A 20973-nucleotide genomic window follows, 5' to 3' on the forward strand; every position below is an offset into this window, starting at 1 on the left:
GTTGCAGACAGTTGTACTAATGAAACGCCATGGACTCTACTGGAGTTTATTCTCTGTGTGGCCCCTTCTCCTCTTCCCCATCCACGCACATCCATAAAGTCACAGAGTCATAGAGTTCAAGGCCAGAAGAGATGATCCAGTCTGACCTGCTGTATGCCAACACCACCCAGCACCTGCACACCAAACTCAACAACTGAAATTAGACCAAAGTGTCACAGCCCTCAGAGGACAAGATGGTTCTGTGCCACCAGCAGAGAATAGGAGAGACCAAGGGGCACCAGTGCCTGAGACCCCCACAATGGCAGATTTTCTACTGGTGTAAATCACCCAGCAGCAGTGACATCAGTGGAGTTAATCTGGATTTACATTGGTGCAACTGAGATCAGAATCAGACCTGTCTGTGTGCAAGCTGTGTGGTCATGGAAATAACTGACATTAATGAATACTTAAAGATACTATGTAAGAAAACTTTAATTAGAGAAAGACAGAAAATTAATTCTTGGTGAATTACCTACACCCAGTCAATCTCCTCAGGGCAGCTTTGATCTCTTTGTTCCTCATGCTGTAGATAATTGGATTCATCATTGGTGGCAATACGGAATAGAGAACAGCCACTACAAGATCCAGAGCAGATGGGGAGCTGGAGGTGGGTTTCAGGTAGGCAAAGATGCCAGTGCAAACAAACAGGGAGACCAGCTTTATGTTGGCCCTGCTCAGAAGGGATCCTGAGCACTGATTTGAAGATCTGAACATACGACACAATTATAAAAACAAAGCAGCCTAAGAGTAAACACACAGTAAAGGCAAAAACCCCAACTTCACTTAGATATGAGTCGGAGCAGGTGAGTTTGAGTGCAGTGGTTGGCATATGAGACTGTAGCCATTATGGATATCCTGGCACTTTCACCAGTAACTGAGCATCCCAGGTCCCAGCTTGGTGAAACCTTTTACCTTTCCCCCTGAGTGTGAGATTCTTCTTAAGTTCCTATCTGTTCTTTAATGTTGCTAAGCAGCTGTTACATGTCTACCACATCCCACCCCAGAGGCTCAGTGTGTGGATATTGAACCTAGTGTACCCAGCATCTGACATGTGAATCCTTTCTGATCCATTGGGATGAGAGATAAGATGGAGATCTGTACAGTGAACACATTCTCAGACCTTCCATTTTGGGCTGATAATCAAGAGGAGAAATTTCATTACAAATGGGATACTTTGTTTGGGAAATTTCCCATGACATGAGAATGAGAGGTGCAAAATGCGGGGGCCAACTGGCAAGCCTGTTATCTTCATTGTGCCAGCAGCAGTTGGAGATCAAGAAGATGATGCCGATGATGGTGACGAAAGAGATATCCACCACAAGTTCCCAAAGCCAAAAACTCATTTGAAATGTGTAGAGAGGAGAACATCTGGTGAAGTATCAGGTACCTCAGGATTTGTTTGGGACAGCTGGAGAGACAGACATCGCCTCTCAACAGAATATCTGGCCTTTACCAATATTTCTCTTGACATCATTCTATCTAGAGTCCTTCTTTGACTCTCTGTGCATGGATGTCTCTGTAGCGATTTCTATATCTCACAGGTTGCTATAAGGACCTTTCTGTCCCGTGGGAGGGGGAAGTTTGGGGTATATGTTACTCTTGGGTATGTTTTAGGGGCATTCAGAGTGATGGAGAATCTCACCTCTCACCTCAACATTGACAACCTCACTCCTGGGGGACAGAATCCACCGCCCGCTCACATCCCCCTCATACTCACAGGCATATTCCCCAGCGCTCTTTGGAGTTGTTTGTGGGATATGGAGCATAGATCAGTTGGAAAGGTGACCACCAGTTTCCATAGTGCTATACGCTACACCACTGTGTGCTGACCCTGCATCCCTGGGCATGATCTCAACACCAACCTTGTAGAAATGAAACCTCCAATGGACAGCATTCCCAGGGACCATACAGGAGAGAAGCACAGCACCTCCTACTCTCACCACTCCCAAGGGGGATCAACATTCAATGTTGGCTGGGGAAGGGGATCTGAGAAGGGAGCAGGGAAGGTAAAATATTAGTGTGTATCATCTGGGGACAATGGTCAGAATCAAACTTAATTTTTGCTCTTTCTCCAATTTTTCTTGCTTTACCAGAGGACCCTGATAGACTTTACTGAACTACATATTAGACCCTGGTGGATGGAGGACCAACTGCTCTGACAGAATTCTGGGCATTAGTATCTGTTTCTTTCAGAGGGAGGGGCTGCCTGAAACCCCAAGACCTGAGAAACTTTAACAACCAGAAACCCAGTCTCCTTTCATAATGACTGACTTTCACCCTTCTCTCTGGTAAATGCCCCAGGGTGAAAAACTTGCCCTGTTTAAGTCAAAGGGAATTTTTAATTCAATGGGGACAGGATTTCACCCGTAGTGTCTGGTGTCCAGCAGGACCTCAGCTGGGAACAGCAAAGAGACTACTTTTGTCTTTGTGTTCAAGATTAAAAACAGTGAATGGTGGATATATTTCCCCTCTGGCCACTTGGACGAGAGCTGGCGGCTTTTGTCACCACCATAATGAATACAAATAGTGGGTCATTTCGCTGCATCAACTGTTGATAATAATTCAAATTTTTGATGCTCTAGTTATTTTCTGTTAAGAAAACATATAGAGCTATCCGGATTTACATCAACTGAACATCTGGATCCAAGTTTTCTATTGTTCTTTTGTAAGACAAACTTCCATCAATCCATCCATCCATCTAGGTACCTAACTACTATATCCATCCATATTTTCCAGAATCAATTACATCATTATTTGGAAGGCACTTGGGACAGATGTGAGACAGTATGGAACACATTTAAAATGAAATAGTCCCTCATATGTAATAAATGCTGTGAGATCTCTGCTATCTTCATGCAACATAACCTGGAAGTATGCGATCTGCAAATCAAGAGTAGAAAACATCTTTGCTCCATGGAGTTCTGCAAATACTTCTTCTATTTGAGGAAGAGGATGGCTGTCAATCACAATAGCTTTATTGGCTCCCTTAAGTCCACACAAAGGCAAATGCCTCCACCCTTCTTTTGCGTCACTACTATAGGTGAAACCCATTCCGAGGAGTCAATCTCTTCAATAATGTCCTTTTGAACAAGTTTTCTAAGTTCCTCTTAAACAGCTTCCCTGACTGAAAATGGTAAGTGCCGTAACTTCTGTCGTATAGGCATCACATTATTCTGCATTTTAACTTTATACAGAAACCCATAAGCACAGCCAAGTTTCTCCTCAACCTGGTGTTGGGTCCCAGCTGAAACTGGTGTGTGTATCACAAGAGTACTTTGCTGAGGAAGATCAATTTGCCCATTAACTACCCTGAGATTTAAAGCAGCCAATGAATCTCTGCCAACGATAGGAGTGCCTTTGTGAACAATGTAGAATTCTGCAGTTACACAGCAATCACCAAAATTAACTATTGCTGGCAGGCAGCCATGTACTGGAATATAGTTTTTCAAATAGCACACCAAGTGAAGTTTGGGTTCAGTAAGAGGCACACCTTTAAAGTAATGCAAATAGATGGAATCAGGTAGTATAGATACTGCTGAGCCAGTGTCCAACATTAGCTGAATAGAGTGTGATTTGCCTGAGGGTATGGCGGAAACATTTACAGTGCACTTTATTGGTTCTGAAATATGTGTAGTAGTGATTTTGTCCACGCTCAGCATGGTAACATCTGGAATTGTAACTGCATGCACCTGTTGATTGAACTGGCTGCTGTGACATAATTTAGCAAAATGCCCAATCTTCTTGCAATGGTTGCACTGAGCTACTTTTGCCGGACATGCTGTATAGCTTGCAAGGTGTTGTGGGGATCCACAGCGAAAGCATGCTTTTACTGTATTTTGAATTTGCTAATTCAGTGGTTTTTCATTAGTTTTCCTCTTGTAATCGTTTGTCTGCAGCTATAGTGAACTTTTCTGCAAAGAAGTCACAGCCTGGACTGTGCCTCCTGTATCCATGTTCATTATTTTGGCTTCAGCTGTAGCTGACTCAATCTGAGTAGCAATGGTTATTGTTTTTTCTAGTGTAAGTTGTGGTTCTAGAAGTAAGCATTCTCTTACACGAAGCATGGTTGTTTTCTCAATGAGCTGGTCTCTAATCATCTCGTCTTCCATATTCCCAAAGTCACAAGTTACAATCAGACTCCTCAGGGAAGCAGTATACTGCATTATAGTCTCCCTGTTTTCTGCTCATGTTGGCAAAATCTATAACAATTAGCTACTACATTCACTTTTGGCACAAAAAAAAGTTCTTTAATACAGTGAGCGCAGTCTCATATTTATCATCTGCAAGGGGAAAAGTGTAAAATATACACAGCCCTTCTGCTCCAAGGCAGTGTATTAGCAGAGCACACTTTCTTACTTCAGAAATCTCTGTAGCAGTGTTTGCAAGCAGATAAGTCTCAAGCATATGGATCTAGGTAGTAAAAGCAATTGGAGGCTCACCTGGGCTTTGCAGAAAGGGTGCAGGTGGGTTCAGAGGCAGAAGATCCATCCTCATCACCAAAATGTTGTATCAACCAGGCAAGGTATTAACAAACTTCAACAGGACTTTATTTTCGAAGTGGAAACATCTTTACCAAGCTGCTGCTGCACCCTTGGTAGCTCTCACTCCGCCTCCTCCACTCTCCCCTCTCCTTCCTGTTTCCTGTCCTTTCAGACTCCCAACAGCCAGTGCTCTCAGTTCTAATAATTACAAGCAGCATCTAAACACGACACATTTACACTAGTTTAAACCTAGAAGTGACCCATGCCCCATGATGCAGAGGAAGGTGAAAAAACCCCAGTGTCTCTGCCAATCTGAACTGGGGGAAATTGCTTCCTGACTCCAAATATGGAAATCAGTTAGACCTTGAGCATGTGGGAAAGACCACCAGCCAGACACCTGGGAAATAATTCTCTGTAGTAACTCAGAGCCCTCCCCATCTAGTGTCCCATCACCGGACGTTGGGGATATTTGCTGCTAGCAGTTGAAGATCGGATGCATGCCATTGTGCATAGAGTTCTCCCTTTCCTAGTGTAGACTTACCACAGGTAGATATGGAGACAGGGGCACTCTCTGAGGATGGGATTTCCCACCCGGAGCAGCGTACCCAATACTTGCAGGTGTATGAGCCGGAGTCCTTCAGGCTGATCTTGTGTAGCTGGTAACTCCAAGTGTCCTGCTGTGGGTATTGTATTGAGGCCACTTCTGACTTCCCCTTGAAGGACTGGAATCTGATCAGTGGCTACTTTGCATGCACTGAGCATCTGAGTGTAATGGGGTCCCCAATGAGGTAAGTGGAATATTGAGAGAACACAGTGAGCGTCGGGACTGGGATAGCGATGCCTGAAAACAAACGGGAATTTAAAAGAAGGCGAAAAAATTAGGAATAGAGCCTAATTTGGCAATTTTTTGGCAAAAATTTTGGCAAAAATTTGGCAAAATTTTGAAAAAAAGGACTGGAATTTTCCTAATGAAACAAATTGAAAATTTTCATTGAGTTTCTAGTTTAAATTTTCTTTTCATTTGTTTGTTGAAAACTGATATATTTTTCCATTTTAAAATTTTGAATTTTTATTTGTTTTTGCCTTTTCCTCCATGAATGAATCACGTCTAGGTTGGGGGTGAGGGGTGGTTGTTCACTTATTTCTTTTTCTTTTCATTTCCCCTTTTCCACTCTATACCTTTAGAACAGTTCCTCCACTTTGGAAATGGTGCAAACCAAAGACTTGAAAAAAGATGTCTAGGGGAGAGTTCTACTCTGGGAAACCATGAGAGGTTGTTAGGATGGACAGGACCTAGTCAGAGAAGGTATTGGTTTTAACAGTTGTCTGAGATTCGCTGTTAAGAAGGTGACTTTTACACAGGTATATTCATGCAGACAGCACCAATGAGATGAGACATCATCAACCTCCTAGAAGAGATGCTGAAGTGTTGGGAGTTTCTGCACATTCAACCCCCTCTCCAGGTGTCAGTCAAAGGCCCGGACGGAGATCAGAGAATCATAGAATCATAGAATATCAGGGTTGGAAGGGACCTCAGGAGGTCATCTAGTCCAACCCCCTGCTCAAAGCAGGACCAATCCCCAATTAAATCATCCCAGCCAGGGCTTTGTCAAGCCTGACCTTAACAACTTCTAAGGAAGGAGATTCTACCACCTCCCTAGGTAACGCATTCCAGTGTTTCACCACCCTCCTAGTGAAAAAGTTTTTCCTAATATCCAACCTAAACCTCCCCCAGATGTCCTGTGCCAGTGTGATCTGTCACCAAAGGGCTGCGGCAACTGAACACAAGACATGAATCCTTAAGACCAAGAAGGAATGGAAAATTTTGGGGGGAGAGCAGTTGAAAGAGGCATTAATATATTGTGGTCTTTGTGATAACCAAGTGTAACTGTACACAACCCTCTAAATAAAAGGGATGGTCATTACACCATGATCATGTCCTATCTATCTATCTATATATCTATCAGAATCTCAGCCATAAATATTTGTGCTTCAGTGTAGGAGATAATCCCTACCTGAAGGAAGTTAGGGAGAAACACACTATGGAAAGTTTAGTCTGTAATCTCCCAGTTCAGGGTTTCTTGCACTTTCTTCTGAAGCAGCTGATGCTGTCCACTGCTAGAGACAGGAAACTGGACTATGTGGAACTATGGCCTCTTCCAGGCTGGCAGTTCCTATGTTCCTAAACACATGAGAATAGCACTCCACATACTTTGCAATATTAGCAGGGTAGTGTTGAATATTTGATGGTTTCCTTGTAATTTAGAGCTAGCTAACTAGCTAGATATGTAACCCTTCTGCCCATCAGAGTTGGCAGCAACAAGGGCCGGGTTCTGTATCTAGGGGTTCCATTCCAATAACACAATGCAAAACCGGCTCGAGCCCCCACCCAGTGACCTGGGACAAATATATACCACCCCCGCTGGGCGCCTCTCAGAGGCAATACTTCCCCTCTCACAAGCACAGAGTCTGAGTGTAGCAAAAGCCTTTTAATAACAGAGAGAAACAATGTGGTATTATGTTGGGAGAACACCACCAACAGGATTCATAACACAACCCATGAGCAAAAACCCATCCCAAGCAAACTGGGCTGTGCCCTTTCCCTTTGGTTCTTGAGTCCAGCAAACCAAAAGTCATCCAAAGTCCCAAAAGTCCAACAACCCAAAAGTCTCTGCCCCTGGTCAGTGCAGCCCCAGAGTTCAAAAATTTATCTGCAGAGTTTTACTTCCCAACCTGGGTGGAAGTGGGAGGCTTAAGGGGCACCTTACAAGGTCCAAAGCCAATTGCCCCACCTCTCCATGGGGCTCTGCTCTGCTCCACTCTACCTGCCATCCCACAAATCACTCTGCTCTGCAGGCCCCCTGTGAGCTGCTCCAGCCATCCCACAAACTGCTCTGCTCCACCAGCCACTCTACTCTGCCAGCTGTCCCACAAACTGCTCCGCAATATATCTCCAGGCTCCCCCACTAACACAACACTCAGTGATTTCAGCTTGTAGTAAGAGAGCCTCAGTGCTGGTGCACCATTAGCCCAAAGTGAATTCAGCTCAGCAGCCTGTAACTAGACTCCTAATGGAATCAATATTAGCTCTGACATTCCATAGTGGAGAAAGAAGAAATTGCAATTGGCATATATGGCCCTCATCAGAGGGCCCCCCCACTAATACCTGTACCCAACCTCTCTCAATTCACTGAGTTTTGGAACCCCTGTCCCTTGCCTAGCGAGTGCTACTTAGTTGATGACGAGTCCTTCCATCATAACAAAAGCTCAAGTACAGTTCAACTGTCCTTGATTCACATAATCAGGATAATAACAATTTATTCTTCCTGCCCCAATAACAGAGAAACTGGGGATCCCACAGCAGCCAAAGTGACCATTTGGGCAGCTATGGGCTCATGCTAGGCGGGGTGGGTGAGCCGATGCAAATGAGATAAGGCCCTGAAGTTCTTTTCCACAACTTGCCACAACTCACCACCAGATGTCAGGGTGGAGCTCATCCTGACTGATTACAGATAGATAGATAGATTTGTAGGATAGCAAAGACAGAATCATAGAATCATAGAATATCAGGGTTGGAAGGGACCTCAGGAGGTCATCTAGTCCAACCCCCTACTCAAAACAGGACCAATCCCCAACTAAATCATCCCAGCTAGGGCTTTGTCAAGCCTGACCTTAAAAACCTCAAAGGAGAGATAGAGACAGGATAGAAACAGAGGGAGAGATCTACTCAGCATTAGTGCTTCTCTTACACAATAACTCTGCTTTTATTTCCAGGAACTAATGGATATTGAGCTTGTGTGATCAAGTCAGTGCTTGCACCTAAAATCACCCAAGAACCCTAAAGATGAATGTGTCACAGACAGATTCCCAGAGGATTAAATGTAGAAAAATAGTCAAAGAACAGAATCAGATGGACTATTATTGTTATTTGTATTGGATTGTCTTTATTCAGAAACTTCTTTTTATATTTCTATAACTTCTATTTCAGGATCACAAACTGATTAAAAATTATAAGTGAATGTAATTAATTCTACTATGGGTTGGGACTGAATGGCATTAGCAAAGGTGTGGGGAAAGCCCAGAACTGGGATTGTAGTGGGCTCTGGGTTGCTATGAAGGGACACTGGCAGAGCTGGGATAGGGGGCTGCAGGTCAGGATTAAGGGGCATTGACTAAACTAAAGTTTCCTACAAAATATGCTTTTGATGATCTTTGTTGGCCTTTTATATTTGACCTTTCTTTGAACTTTCTCTCACCTGAAACTTTTTTCTTTTAATTTTAATTTGAATAAAGGATTTTTTAAAGGTCCAAATTAATCCTTGATGTAGCGCTGCTGAAGTTGTTCACCTGGGATGATTTCAAGAATTGGGGTACAATTTTCAAACTAAGGTCAGGGGCCAGATTTTTAAAGCTATTTAGAGTCTTAGTGGGATTTTCAAAAGCGACTAAGTGTCCAACTCCCATTGATTTAAATGGGCTTTAGGCACCTAGTTGCTTTTCAAAAATTGCAGTAGGTCTCTAAACATTTTAAAAATGTGACTTATGATTCATTCATAGTTTCAAAAATGTCCTGGGTTCTTTTTCACAGATTCCAAGGCCAGAAGGGACCACTGTGATCATCTAGTCTGACCTTCTGTATAACACAGGCCATAGAACTTCTCCAACATAATTCCTAGAGCTGATCTTTTAGAAAAACATCCAGTCTTGATTTTAAAATTATCTGTCATGGAGAATCTACCATGACCCTTGGTAAATTGTTCTAATGGTTAATTACTTTTGCTGTTAAAAATTTAAGCCTTGTTTTCAGTCTGAATTTGTCTAGCTTCAACTTCCAGCCATTAAATCATTTAAGACCTTTCTCTGTTAGCATGAAGAGGCCACTATCAAAAATTTGTTCCCATGTCGATACTTATAGATTGTAATTAAGTCATCCCTTAACCGTCTCTTGGTTAAGCTAAATAGATAGAGCTCTTTGAGTCTATCACTGTAAGGCATGCTTTTCTAATCCTTTTAAACATTCTCATGGCTCTTCTCTGAGCCCTCTCCAATTTAGTAACATTCTTCTTGAATTGTGAATCTTTTTAAACTCTTAAAAGTTTGTTAATGTGTCTGGGGATGGGGTGGAAATCCTCCAGGGACATCTCAATGAAGCTGTCCTGGAGGTACTCCCAAGCCTTTGCAAAAGGTTTCTGGGGAGGGCAGCCTTATTGCGTCCTCCATGGTCGGACACTTTACCACACCAGGCCAGTAGCATGTAGTCTGGAATCATTGCATAAGAAAGCATGGCAGCGTGTGGTCCTGGTGTTTGCTGGCATTCAAGCAACATCCATTCTTTATCTCTCTGTGTTATCCTCAGGAGAGTGATATCATTCATGGTCACCTGGTTGAAATAGGGGAATTTTATTAAGAGGACATCAGAGGTGGCCATTCCTGCTGGGCTGTTTGCCTGTGGCTGAAAAGAAATCATCGCTGCTGTTAGCCTGGCAATGTGGGGAGGGGTGAAGCGATCATCCCAGAGAATTGGGTGTGGAGGGGGGGAGGGGGTTAGTTGGGTTTGTGCTGCACGTTAACCTGAAAACATCAACCCCTCCTTTTAAATGGCCAATGTGTCTTTTTCAATTTTAATCTCCCTTTTTTTCCTCCCGGAGCTGCAAATGTTTCAACGCTGTGACTAGTATCTCTATCCCAGAGGCTAGTGCAGATAAGAAGGTGAAAAAAACCACACTCACAATGAAATGTTCTCTGAGCTCATGCAGTCCACCCAAACTGAAAGAGCCCAGCAGAATGCATGGAGGCAGACAATGGAAGACTCCAGGAAAGCACAAAATGAACGTGAGGACAGGAGGGACACGCAAGATGATAGATGGCTGGAGCAACAGGAGAGGTGGCGGGATCAAGAGGAAAGGTAGCGGCAGCATGATGAAAGGAGGCAGGATGCAATGCTGAGGCTACTGGAGGATCAAACTGATATGCTCCGGCGTATGGTTGAGGTGCAGGAAAGGCACAGACCACCACTGCAGCCCCTGTGTGTAACCAACCACCCTCCTCCCCAAGTTCCATAGCCTCCTCACCCAGATGCCCAAAAACGTGGGGTGGGGGGCCCTCCGGGCCCCCAACCACCCCACCCCAGAGGACTGCCCAAGCAACAGAAGGCTGGCATTCAATAAGTTTTGCAGGGCAGTGTGGCCTTGTCTTTCCCTCCTCCCCCACCCCACCCAGTGCTTCCCTCCTTCCCCACCCAACCCCCACACTACCTTGGCAGTTATCCCTCTATTTGTGTGACAAATTAATAAAGAATGCATGAATTTGAAACAACAATGACTTTATGGCCTCTGCAAGTGGTGATTGAAGGGGGAAGGGGAGGGCGGTTGGCTTACAGGGAAGTAGAGTGAACCAAGGGGGCGGGTTTTCATCAAGGAGAAACAAATAGAACTGTCACACCATAGCCTGGTCAGCCATGAAACTGAAAAGTACCCCTTTCAGTTTATGTACTGGTGGCCTTGGGGCTCCGGTCCCAAGATAGGGATATGCGTTCCGTCTATGGCCCCACCACAGTTAGGGAATCCCATTGCAGCAAAGCCATCCACTATGACCTGCATATTTCCCAGAGTCACTACCCTTGATAGCAGCAGCTCAGTGATTGCGTTGGCTACTTGGATCACAGCAGCCCACACAGTAGATTTGCCCACTCCCAATTGATCCCCAACTGACAGGTAGCTGTCTGGCATTGCAAGCTTCCACAGGGCTACCGCCACTCGCTTCTCAACTGTGAGGGCTGCTCTCATCTTGGTATTCTGGCTCTTCAGGGCAGGGGAAAGCAAGTCACAAAGTTCCATGAAAGTGCCCTTACGCATGCGAAAGTTTCGCAGCCATTGGGAATAGTCTCAGACCTGCAACACTATGTGGTCCCACCAGTCTGTGCTTGTTTCCCGGGCCCAGAATTGGTGTTCCACGGCATGAGCCTGTGTGTCTGTGTGTCTACCCCACAACACATGGTGGAGAATGCAGGCAACTAACAAGCCCTGCTGAAAGGCCCAAGAGAGAGGAGATTGCTAAGCGAGTAACCTGCCCTCACCTAAGCAGCTGCCACCCCCCACAATCTGGAGACTGATGAGTTATTAAAGTGGCTGTTGGAGAGCCAACAGCAACACCAGACCCAGCTGCTGCAGCAAATTATGACCCAGCAGGAACAGATGATGAGGGAGCTGGTTGCACATTAACAATCCCAACAAGAATGCCTGATGCAACAAGTGGTCATGTGGGATTCGACCGGCAGGGGTTCCCAACCCCAGACCCACTGGACAAGACATGGGGGCCCTCCTGGCCGGACTTCTGATATGCCTGTCAAAAATAGGACCCAGAGATGATCCTGAGGCATTCTTAGTCACCTTTCAATGGGTGGCCACAGCTGTTGGGTGATCCCCAGAACACTGGGCCATCTTATTGGCCCCCTACCTGATGGGGTCAGCTCAGGCAGCATACCGGGGCTTAGGCCCCCATGATGCTTTGGACTACAGAAAACTGAAGGATGCTCTCCTGAACCAAATGGGTGTTAACCCAGAAACTTACCACCGGTGGTTCCATCAGGAAAGATACCCTGCAGGGACTAGACCCCGGGTGGTAGGGCAACGCTTGCGGGACAGTGCCTGGCAGTGTCTGGAGCTGGACCATAAGTCAGGGGCCCAAGTGGTAGAAACTGTGGTGCTAGAACAGTTCAGCCAAATCCTCCCGGCTGGGGGGAAGGAGTGGGTGCAGCAGTACCGACTGACCACAATGGCCGAAGCCATAGACCTAATGGAGGACTACTTGGCAGCTGACAGGTCTGAACTGTGGCCCCGAAGGTCAGGGAGTTCAAGGAGGAAGGATGGAGCGGCCGGGGATAGTCATCACCCGATGACACCAATGGGCCTACCCTGCCTTCCTCCATGACCAGTCAGCCCCCTGAACCCTGAACGTAGGTGACCAATCTGCCGGGCACAGGCCTGGAGGGAGGGAGACCCATCTAGCATGCCAAAACCCAACCCAGGGACCAGAGGAGCTCGGGATGTATGCTGGGATTGTGGTCAAGGTGGGCACTTTCGGCAAGAGTACCCATATATGGACTGTGCCTATGGACTGTGGAAGTATAACATTGTATAAGTATAACGTTGTATAATGCTGGATACATTGTATATGAGAGGCATGCCAAAACATGTTACAAAGTATCTGAGGGAGCACACGTAGGGACAGTTAGCTTTTGAATGGAGAAGCAATTAAGATAGAGCCAGCACGTCTAAGAAGCAGGCATCAGAATGGAAGGTGTGAGGGGCAATTAGTTAAGTTAACTGGAAGCTGTTAAAGGAGATTGTTAAGGGTGGCAGGTAATTGAAGATACGTGACTGGTCTCAGGGATCTCGAAGGGTGGTGACTAAAAATCTTTTTCTTCTTTTGTCTGTAACTTCTCTGTAACTTGTTCTCCAAAAAACTATATAAATTAAGAGACACAAGCCCCACTCGGGGGGCTCACTTCTAAATGTATTAGCAGAGCAGCTTTGCTAATAAAACAGAGTGGTCTGATAAATTGTGAGTCTGAGTCAAACTTTGACAGGACAGGCCTGGGTAGCCGGCACTCAGGCCAATAAACGGTACCCAGCTAAGCTCCTGACCCCTGTCTGAGTGGAGGGGATACCTACAATGGCTCTTTTCAACTCAGGCTGCAGCCAGACACTCGTGCGGGAAGGCCTGATCCCTGACCTCCCACTCTCCAAAGCAATGATGAACCTCCAGTGTATCCATGGGGACATCTGACCCAATCTGACCACCATGGTTAGGCTAGATATTTGGCACCGAAAGGAGGTCCTCCAGGTCAGCGTGGTCCCCGAAATGACCTACCCTGTGGTATTGGGACGCGATGGGCCAGACTTTCGGAAGATCCTGAGGGAATATGACCGCTGGAACCCTGGGAAAGAGGGGGAGATACTTGCTTGAAACGAACTACGCGGCCGTCTCTCAGAGTCCGATCCCAGAGAAGGACTGTCTCACCCCACAGAGACAACTGCGGCTCCACGTTCAGGTACAAAAAACCCCGTGAGAGACGCCCAGGCAGAGTTGCAATGCGATGGGGACTTCATCCAGGAACAAAGGGAAGACCGGACCAGAGCTCCTCCTGCTGGCCGGTGTCTTGTTTGCCACAGGCCAGTGTCCCTTTCCTTTAGGGTGCTGCCCACAGCATCACCCCCCCACTCTGGGGCTCCCTTCCCAGGGGAACCCCCTCCCCCATGCCCACCTTGACTCAGTGGCTACTACCAGTTGTCATCTAGCCCCTTTCTCTGGGGCAGACTGCAGTCTGTAATGGCCACTCATCATTGGCAAGGGGGCTCTGCCTATCCCCAGGCTGCACCTCTGCAGCCCTAGTACCTGCTTAGGCCTTTACCAAGGCCTCAGCCTGGGGAGTTGCCAGGCTGGAGCTCCCTAGCTCCTCTTGACCTTCTGAGCACTGCTCTGCTTCCGGTACCCTGTGCTCCCAGGCAGCAAGGCCCTTCTCACTCCAGGGCTGGAGTGAGTCTCCTTTCAGCTCCTGGCCTCAGCCCTCTTATCAGGGCCAACTGGGCTCTCATTGAGCTGGCCACACCTGTGGTCAGCTACTCCCTCAGCTTCTCCCGTTCCTTTTATCCCAGCCGCAGCCCGCTCCAGGGCTGCTTTTAACCCCTGTTCTCCTGGAGTGGGGCAGCTGCCCAACTACAAAGCCCATATGGGCACTAGATCAGGTAGCAATCAAGGTGCTTAGATACCAAGGTGTTGGGCACCAGAGATACATCTAAGAGAGACAGTTTTTTCCGCAATATGTTGATCCCAGTTTTAAGCTGACTGCAAAGCTAAATTTGACTGTTGCTTGCAGTGTTGTTGTAGTTGTTCCAGGATATTAGAAAGACAAGGTGGGTGAGGTAATATTTTGTAGTGGATGAATTTCTGTTGGTGACAGACAAGCTTTCAAGCTACACAGAGCACTTCTTCAGATCTGGGAAAGGTGCTCAGAGTGTCACAGCTAAATACAAGGAGCAACAGATTGTTTAGTTTCACCTTCAGCCACCAACTAAAACCCCCCCAGCGCATCACCAAGGATCTACAACCTATCCTGAAGGACGACCTATCACTCTCACAGATCTTGGGAGACAGGCCAGTCCTTGCTTACAGACAGCCCCCCAACCTGAAGCAAATACTCACCAGCAACCACACACCACACAACAAAAACACTAACCCATTTCCACTGAATGCATCCAATGAAGTGAGCTGTAGCTCACAAAAGCTTATGCTCAAATAAATTTGTTAGTCTCTAAGGTGCCACAAGTACTCCTTTTCTTTTCACCCGGGAACCTATCCTTTCAACAAAGCCCACAGCCAACTGTGTCCACATATCTATTCAGGGACACCATCATAGGGCCTAATCACATCAGCCACACTATCAGAGGCTCGTTCACCTGCACATCTACCAATGTGATATATGCCATCATGTGCCAGCAATGCCCCTCTGCCATGTACATTGGACAGTCTCTACATAAAAGAATAAATGGACACAAATCAGATGTCAAGATTTATAACATTCAAAAACCAGTCGGAGAACACTTCAATCTCTCTGGTCACTCAATTATAGACCTAAACGTCGCAATTCTTCAACAAAAAAAAATTCAAAAACAGACTCCAATGAGAGACTGCTGAATTGAAATTGATTTTCAAACTGGACACCATTAAATTAGGCTTGAATAAAGACTGTGAGTGGATGTGTCATTACTCAAAGTAAAACTATTTCCCCATGTTTATTCCTTCCCCCCCACGGTTTCTCACACGTTCTTGTCAACTGCTGGAAATGGCCTATCTTGATTATCACTACAAAAGAGTTTTTTTTCTCTCCTGCTGCTAATAGCTCATCTTAAGTGATCACTCTGGTTACAGTGTGTATGGTAACACCCCTTGTTTCATGTTCTCTGTGTATATAAATCTCCCCACTGTATTTTCCACTGCATGCATCCGATGAAGTGAGCTGTAGCTCACAAAAGCTTATGCTCAAATAAATGTGTTAGTCTCTAAGGTGCCACAAGTCCTCCTTTTCTTTTTAGTTTAAGCAGTTAACACATATTCAAAAAAAGAAAAGGAGGACCTGTGGCACCTTAGAGACTAACACATTTATTTGAGCATAAGCTTTTGTGAGCTACAGCTCACTTCATCGGGTGCTGTAGCTGTAGCTCATGAAAGCTTATGCTCAAATAAATTGGTTAGTCTCTAAGGTGCCACAAGTCCTCCTTTTCTTTTTGCGAATACAGACTAACACGGCTGTTACTCTGAAACTTGGAGAGAGAGAGATTTATTGTATAATTTGTATTACCCTGACACCTAGAGGCCTCAGTCTCCTAGATGCTTCGCAAACACATAGTGAGACACAGCCTCTGTCACACAGAATGTATAATCCAAACACACAATGGAAGGGAGGGGAAACTGAGGCATGGAAAGGAGAAGTGACTTGTGCTTGGTCACACGCAGGTCAGTGGCCAAGACAGGAATAGATACCAGGTCTCCTGAGTACCAGTCCTGTGCCCCTAGCCATTGGATCACAGTCATTGCTTTATACACTACTGCCTCTCTGTGAGTGTGATCACTTCAGTTTCTGGGAACATTTAGGAAAATACAACACAGACAGAAAGTAACTTTGGCCTCTGGGCCTCTGATCCTATGCTGTGCAGGGCTTCAGGAAGTGAGTGCCTGAAAGCCCTTAGGAATAGGCATGGGTAAATATCCTTCCAACAGCACCAGAGTTAGCTACACACAGCTCGTCTGCAGAGAGCAACAGGTCTTAGAATTTTTCCAGCAGGCCAGCCTCAGTGTGAGGAGAGAACAGTTTCTCCTAATACGGTGATAGATAGATGACGACTAAAAGGAGTCTGGAGTTGGAGGAGAGTAGAGCTGGGAGGATTTCACAAACACTGGCACAGTAAGTTTGCTGTTGCAATTAAATATATGTAGGGTTTCCAGAGGTGCCTTTTAAGGGAAAAATTGTAAATGGTTGTAAATGGACAATATGTATTTTTTCAGATTTTCAGTCTTATTTCAATTTGGACATAGTAAACTAAAGCAGCATAAATCAGGGGTTACCTTAGGAAACATCTATCTATCTATCTATCTATCTATCTATCTATCTATCTATCTATCTGACAGGGCACAGTGAAAAACAAATAGAGAATCTGTCTATCCATCTATTGCTCTAATTATTTGTTGTTACTACTGTCTTTCTCTCTGTCTATCTTTGTTTGTTCTTTCTTTCTATCAGTTTGTTGTCACTTCTTTTGCTAGTTTGGAAATGTGTTGACTGGGATACACAAGGGAAAAAGAATCACAATAAGACATAACACATTGAAATCGAGTGGTTCTGTAAAACAAACAATTAAAACTCATCCACTCCCCCTTTTCAGACAGAAGATTATCAGTTAGATCTTGTCTACAAGGTGCAGTAGTTCACAGGAGAAGTTTGTATATTCCAGTGTGCACTAATATGTTGCACACTCAAAGCTTCCTAGTGTACATTGATGAATTTCTGTTTCAAGCAGTACTATATTAACACGCACTAGGGAACTTTTAATGTATGCCAGCAGGGTCCTCATGGGTCAGTTAGTGCACAACATGCTAGTGCACACTAGAATTTGTGCCCTGCTAGTGCAGACTAAGGCACCGTGTAGACAAACAGTGAGAGTGTCTTCTTCTGTCTGGTTTCAGAGTAGCAGCCGTGTTAGTCTGTGTCTGCAAAAAGAACAGGAGGACTTGTGGCACCTTAGAGACTAACAAATTTATTTGAGCATAAGCTTTCATGGGCTAAAACCCACTTCATCTGATGCATGCAGTGGAAAATACAGTAGGAAGATAGACATATACACAGAGAACATGAAACAATGTGTTACCATAAACACTGTAATGAGAGTGATCAGGTAAGGTGAGCGATTACCAGCAGGAGAGAAAAAAAAACCTTTTGTAGTGATAATCAAGGTGGGCCATTTCCAGCAGTTGACAAGAACATGTGAGGAACAGTGGCGGGGGTTATAAACGTGGGAAAATAGTTTTACTTTGTGTAATGACCCATCCACTCCCAGTCTTTATTCAAGCCTAATGTAATGGTGTCCAGTTTGCAAATTAATTCCAATTCAGCAGTCTCTTGTTGGAGTCTGTTTTTGAAGTTTTTTTATTGTGACTTTTAGGTCTGTAATCGAGTGACCAGGGAGATTGAAGTGTTCTCCGACTGGTTTTTGAATGTTATCATGCTTGACATCTGATTTGTGTCCATTTATTCTTTTACGTAGAGACTGTCCAGTTTGGCCAATGTACATGGCAGAGGGGCATTGCTGGCACATGATGGCATATATCATATTGGTAGATGTGCAGGTGAATGAGCCTCTGATAGTGTGGCTGATATGATTAGGTCCTATGATGGTGTCCCCTGACAGTACGAACTCAAGACAGACCATCATTGGGATCAGTGGCAGTGAAATGCAGTACAAATAAAGAGAGCCCAGCTAAGTGGTGTCCTGATCGTCATTGGATCTTGATCTTGCAGCAGTTCTACTACAAATGTTATTACTGCTAATAAAAATTATGTTCAGTATTGCCACATTTTTAAACAGAGATACAGTATGGTGTAGTGATTATGGGGGCTGGAGTCAAGGTTCTTGGGTTCTATTCCCGGCTCTCACCTGAGAGTGTGATCTAGTAATTAGGGAAGGGTACAGCACCAGGACTCCTGGGTTCTATTCCCAGCTCTGGGAGAGGAGTGGGATCTAGTGGGTTAGAGAAGTGGAAGAGGAGTCAGAACTCTGGGGTTCTTTTATTCTGTTTTTGGTTGTGAGTGATGGGTCATGACTAGAACAGCCAACTGGGATTCGAGACTCTTCCTGGGTTGTGTTCCTGACTCTATAGCTGGGTCATCATGTGACCATGAGTGAGCCCTTTCACCTCTGAGGTAGATGCTACTCCCATTTACAGCAGTATGAATGCAGAGTAATTCCACTGCTTTCAATGAAATTACTCCAGATTTGCACTGGTGTGCCAGACAGAAGAATCTATCTCTCTGGTCTGCAGTTTCCCTTCTGTAAAATGAGGATAAGATTTACCTAACTTTATACATCTTTGAATGAAAAAGTTATACAAGGACCTACAAATAAATTGGTCCTGGTTATAATTTCTTTCACCTTGGTGTAAATCAAGAGTAATCCCATTCAGTCAATAGGCCTGATTATCTTCTCACTCAGCCAGTGTAAATCAGGAGTAACCCCATTGTAGTCAATGGGATTTATTCTCCTCTCTTTCACTCAGCCTAATGTAAATCAAGAGTAACTCCACTGGAGTCAGTGGGGCAGATTCCCTCACCCCCATTCCCACATTACATCAATCTTCACAAGATAAGGATCTGATCTTAAGTCAAGGAAATTATGGTGGTTTACACAAAAGGACAGATATTTTAATAGTCTAATCCTGACCATTGTCCTTGTCCTTCCCTCTACAGGCAGCTCATAAAGTACCGAGAAAGAAAATGTCCAACCGAACCACTGTGACCGCATTCCTTCTCCTGGGATTCTCTGATGTTCCAGAGGTGCAGATTTTATACTTCATATTGCTCTTAGTAATTTATCTGGCAGCACTGATGGAGAATCTTCTTATCATCACAGCCATAGCACTTGACCACCAGCTTCACACTCCCATGTACTTCTTCTTGATGAATCTGTCTGTTGTAGATCTTGGCTCCATCTCTGTCAATATCCCCAAATCAATGGCTAATTCCCTAACCCACACTAGGTCAATTTCCTATGCTGGATGTGTCGTCCAGGTTTTTTTCCTTGTCTTCTTGATAGGAACAAATGTTTTCCTTCTCACTGTCATGGCGTATGACCGGTATGTTGCCATCTGCCAACCACTGCACTATCAGAGAGTGATGAACAGGAGAGCTTGTGTCCAAATGGCAGCCAGTGCCTGGATCTGTGGTAGTCTCAGTTCTGCACTGCACACCTGGAACACATTTGTGTTAACCTTCTGTGGAGGCAACATGGTGGATCAGTTCTTCTGTGAAATCCCGAAGCTACTAAAGCTCACCTGCCCTGACTCATACCTCAGTGAAGTTCAGGTTCTCACCTTTAGTGCATCCTTAGGCTTAAGCTGCTTTGTTTTAATAACTTTTTCTTATGTTCAGATCTTCAAAACAGTGCTGAGAATCGCCCCTGAGCAAGGACGCCATAAAGCCTTCTCTACCTGTCTTTCTCACCTCATTGTGATCTCTTTATTTGTTTTCACTTGCATCTTTGCCTACCTGAAACCCACCTCTAGTTCTACATCGGATCTGGATCTCGTGGTGGCTCTTCTCTACTCCATGTTACCGCCAGTGATGAATCCAGTTATCTATAGCATGAGGAACAAGGAGATCAAAGCTTCATTGAGGAGACTGACTGGGTGGATGTTATTCACCAAGATTTAATTGTGTGTCTGTAAATATTCTTTTGCTTTGTTTCTCCTGGTCCATGTCAGTTATTTCCATAACAAAACAATGTATACACAGAAGATCCAGTTTCTACTCTTGGCTGCACCAATGCAAATCCAAATTAACTCCACAGATGTCAATGCACTTGGGCTGATTTACACCATCAGAAGTTCTGGCCTAATAATGGAGTTAAACTGGTGTGCATTTTGTGAGAGGGAAGAATTGGGCTTTCATTCTGTGCCAGAGCAATGCCTGTTAAACTGCTTTGCCACTTATACCCATTTCAGGGTCACTTAAAAACAAGGAACTTCTTTCCCTTGTGCGCATAAATCAGGAGTGGTGTCAAAGGAGTCAGACTGGTGTAAATCTGGTATATGGGAGAGCAGACTCTGACCTCAACTCTGACCTCCGCAAACCAGTGTAGTGCCATTGACTTTGATAGAGCTTAACCAATTTACACCACCTGGGGTCTGGCCTCTTGACCTCAGTGGAGCTATATCCATTTACACCAGGTGGGGACTGGACTCATTGAGTCCAGTGCCGTGATGCCAACTGACACAAGCTGTGGATCTTACATCTACATTTAAATATCAAGGAGCTCATTCTATTTAGCTTAACAAAGAGATGGTTAAGAGGTGATTTGATCACAGTCTACAAGTACATACACAGAGAACAAATATTTGAAAATGCGCTCTTCAGTGTAGCAGAGAGGGTTGTACCAGGATCCAATGGCTGGAAGTTGAAGACAAATTCAGACTGAAAATAAGGCATACAATTTTTAACTTTATTTTTATTGTTTTTGTATAAAATATAAACACATAACAAAACAAAACATTAATACATGCACAAGATGGAAATACAATGTACATAACAAAATTCAATGTTCATTATTTGGAAAACCTGGAAAAAACAAAAGAAAAAACAAACAAACACAACCCTGAACCCATAGAGATCATGCAGGGCATCAAT

The 20973-nt window shown here is 44.8% G+C and overlaps 1 protein-coding gene across 1 annotated transcript; it reads left to right on the top strand.

Moving 5' to 3' along the window:
• Nucleotides 1-19065: 19065 nt before the first annotated feature.
• On the top strand, nucleotides 19066-20001 carry LOC114022122 (olfactory receptor 14A16-like). Its single transcript, XM_027832887.2, has one exon. The coding sequence runs from the start codon at nucleotides 19066-19068 to the stop codon at nucleotides 19999-20001; it is 936 nt and encodes a 311-aa protein (XP_027688688.2).
• Nucleotides 20002-20973: the final 972 nt, after the last annotated feature.

Source organism: Chelonia mydas, chromosome 14 (genome assembly GCF_015237465.2).
Source record: "Chelonia mydas isolate rCheMyd1 chromosome 14, rCheMyd1.pri.v2, whole genome shotgun sequence".
NCBI classification, from domain to species: Eukaryota; Metazoa; Chordata; order Testudines; family Cheloniidae; genus Chelonia; species Chelonia mydas.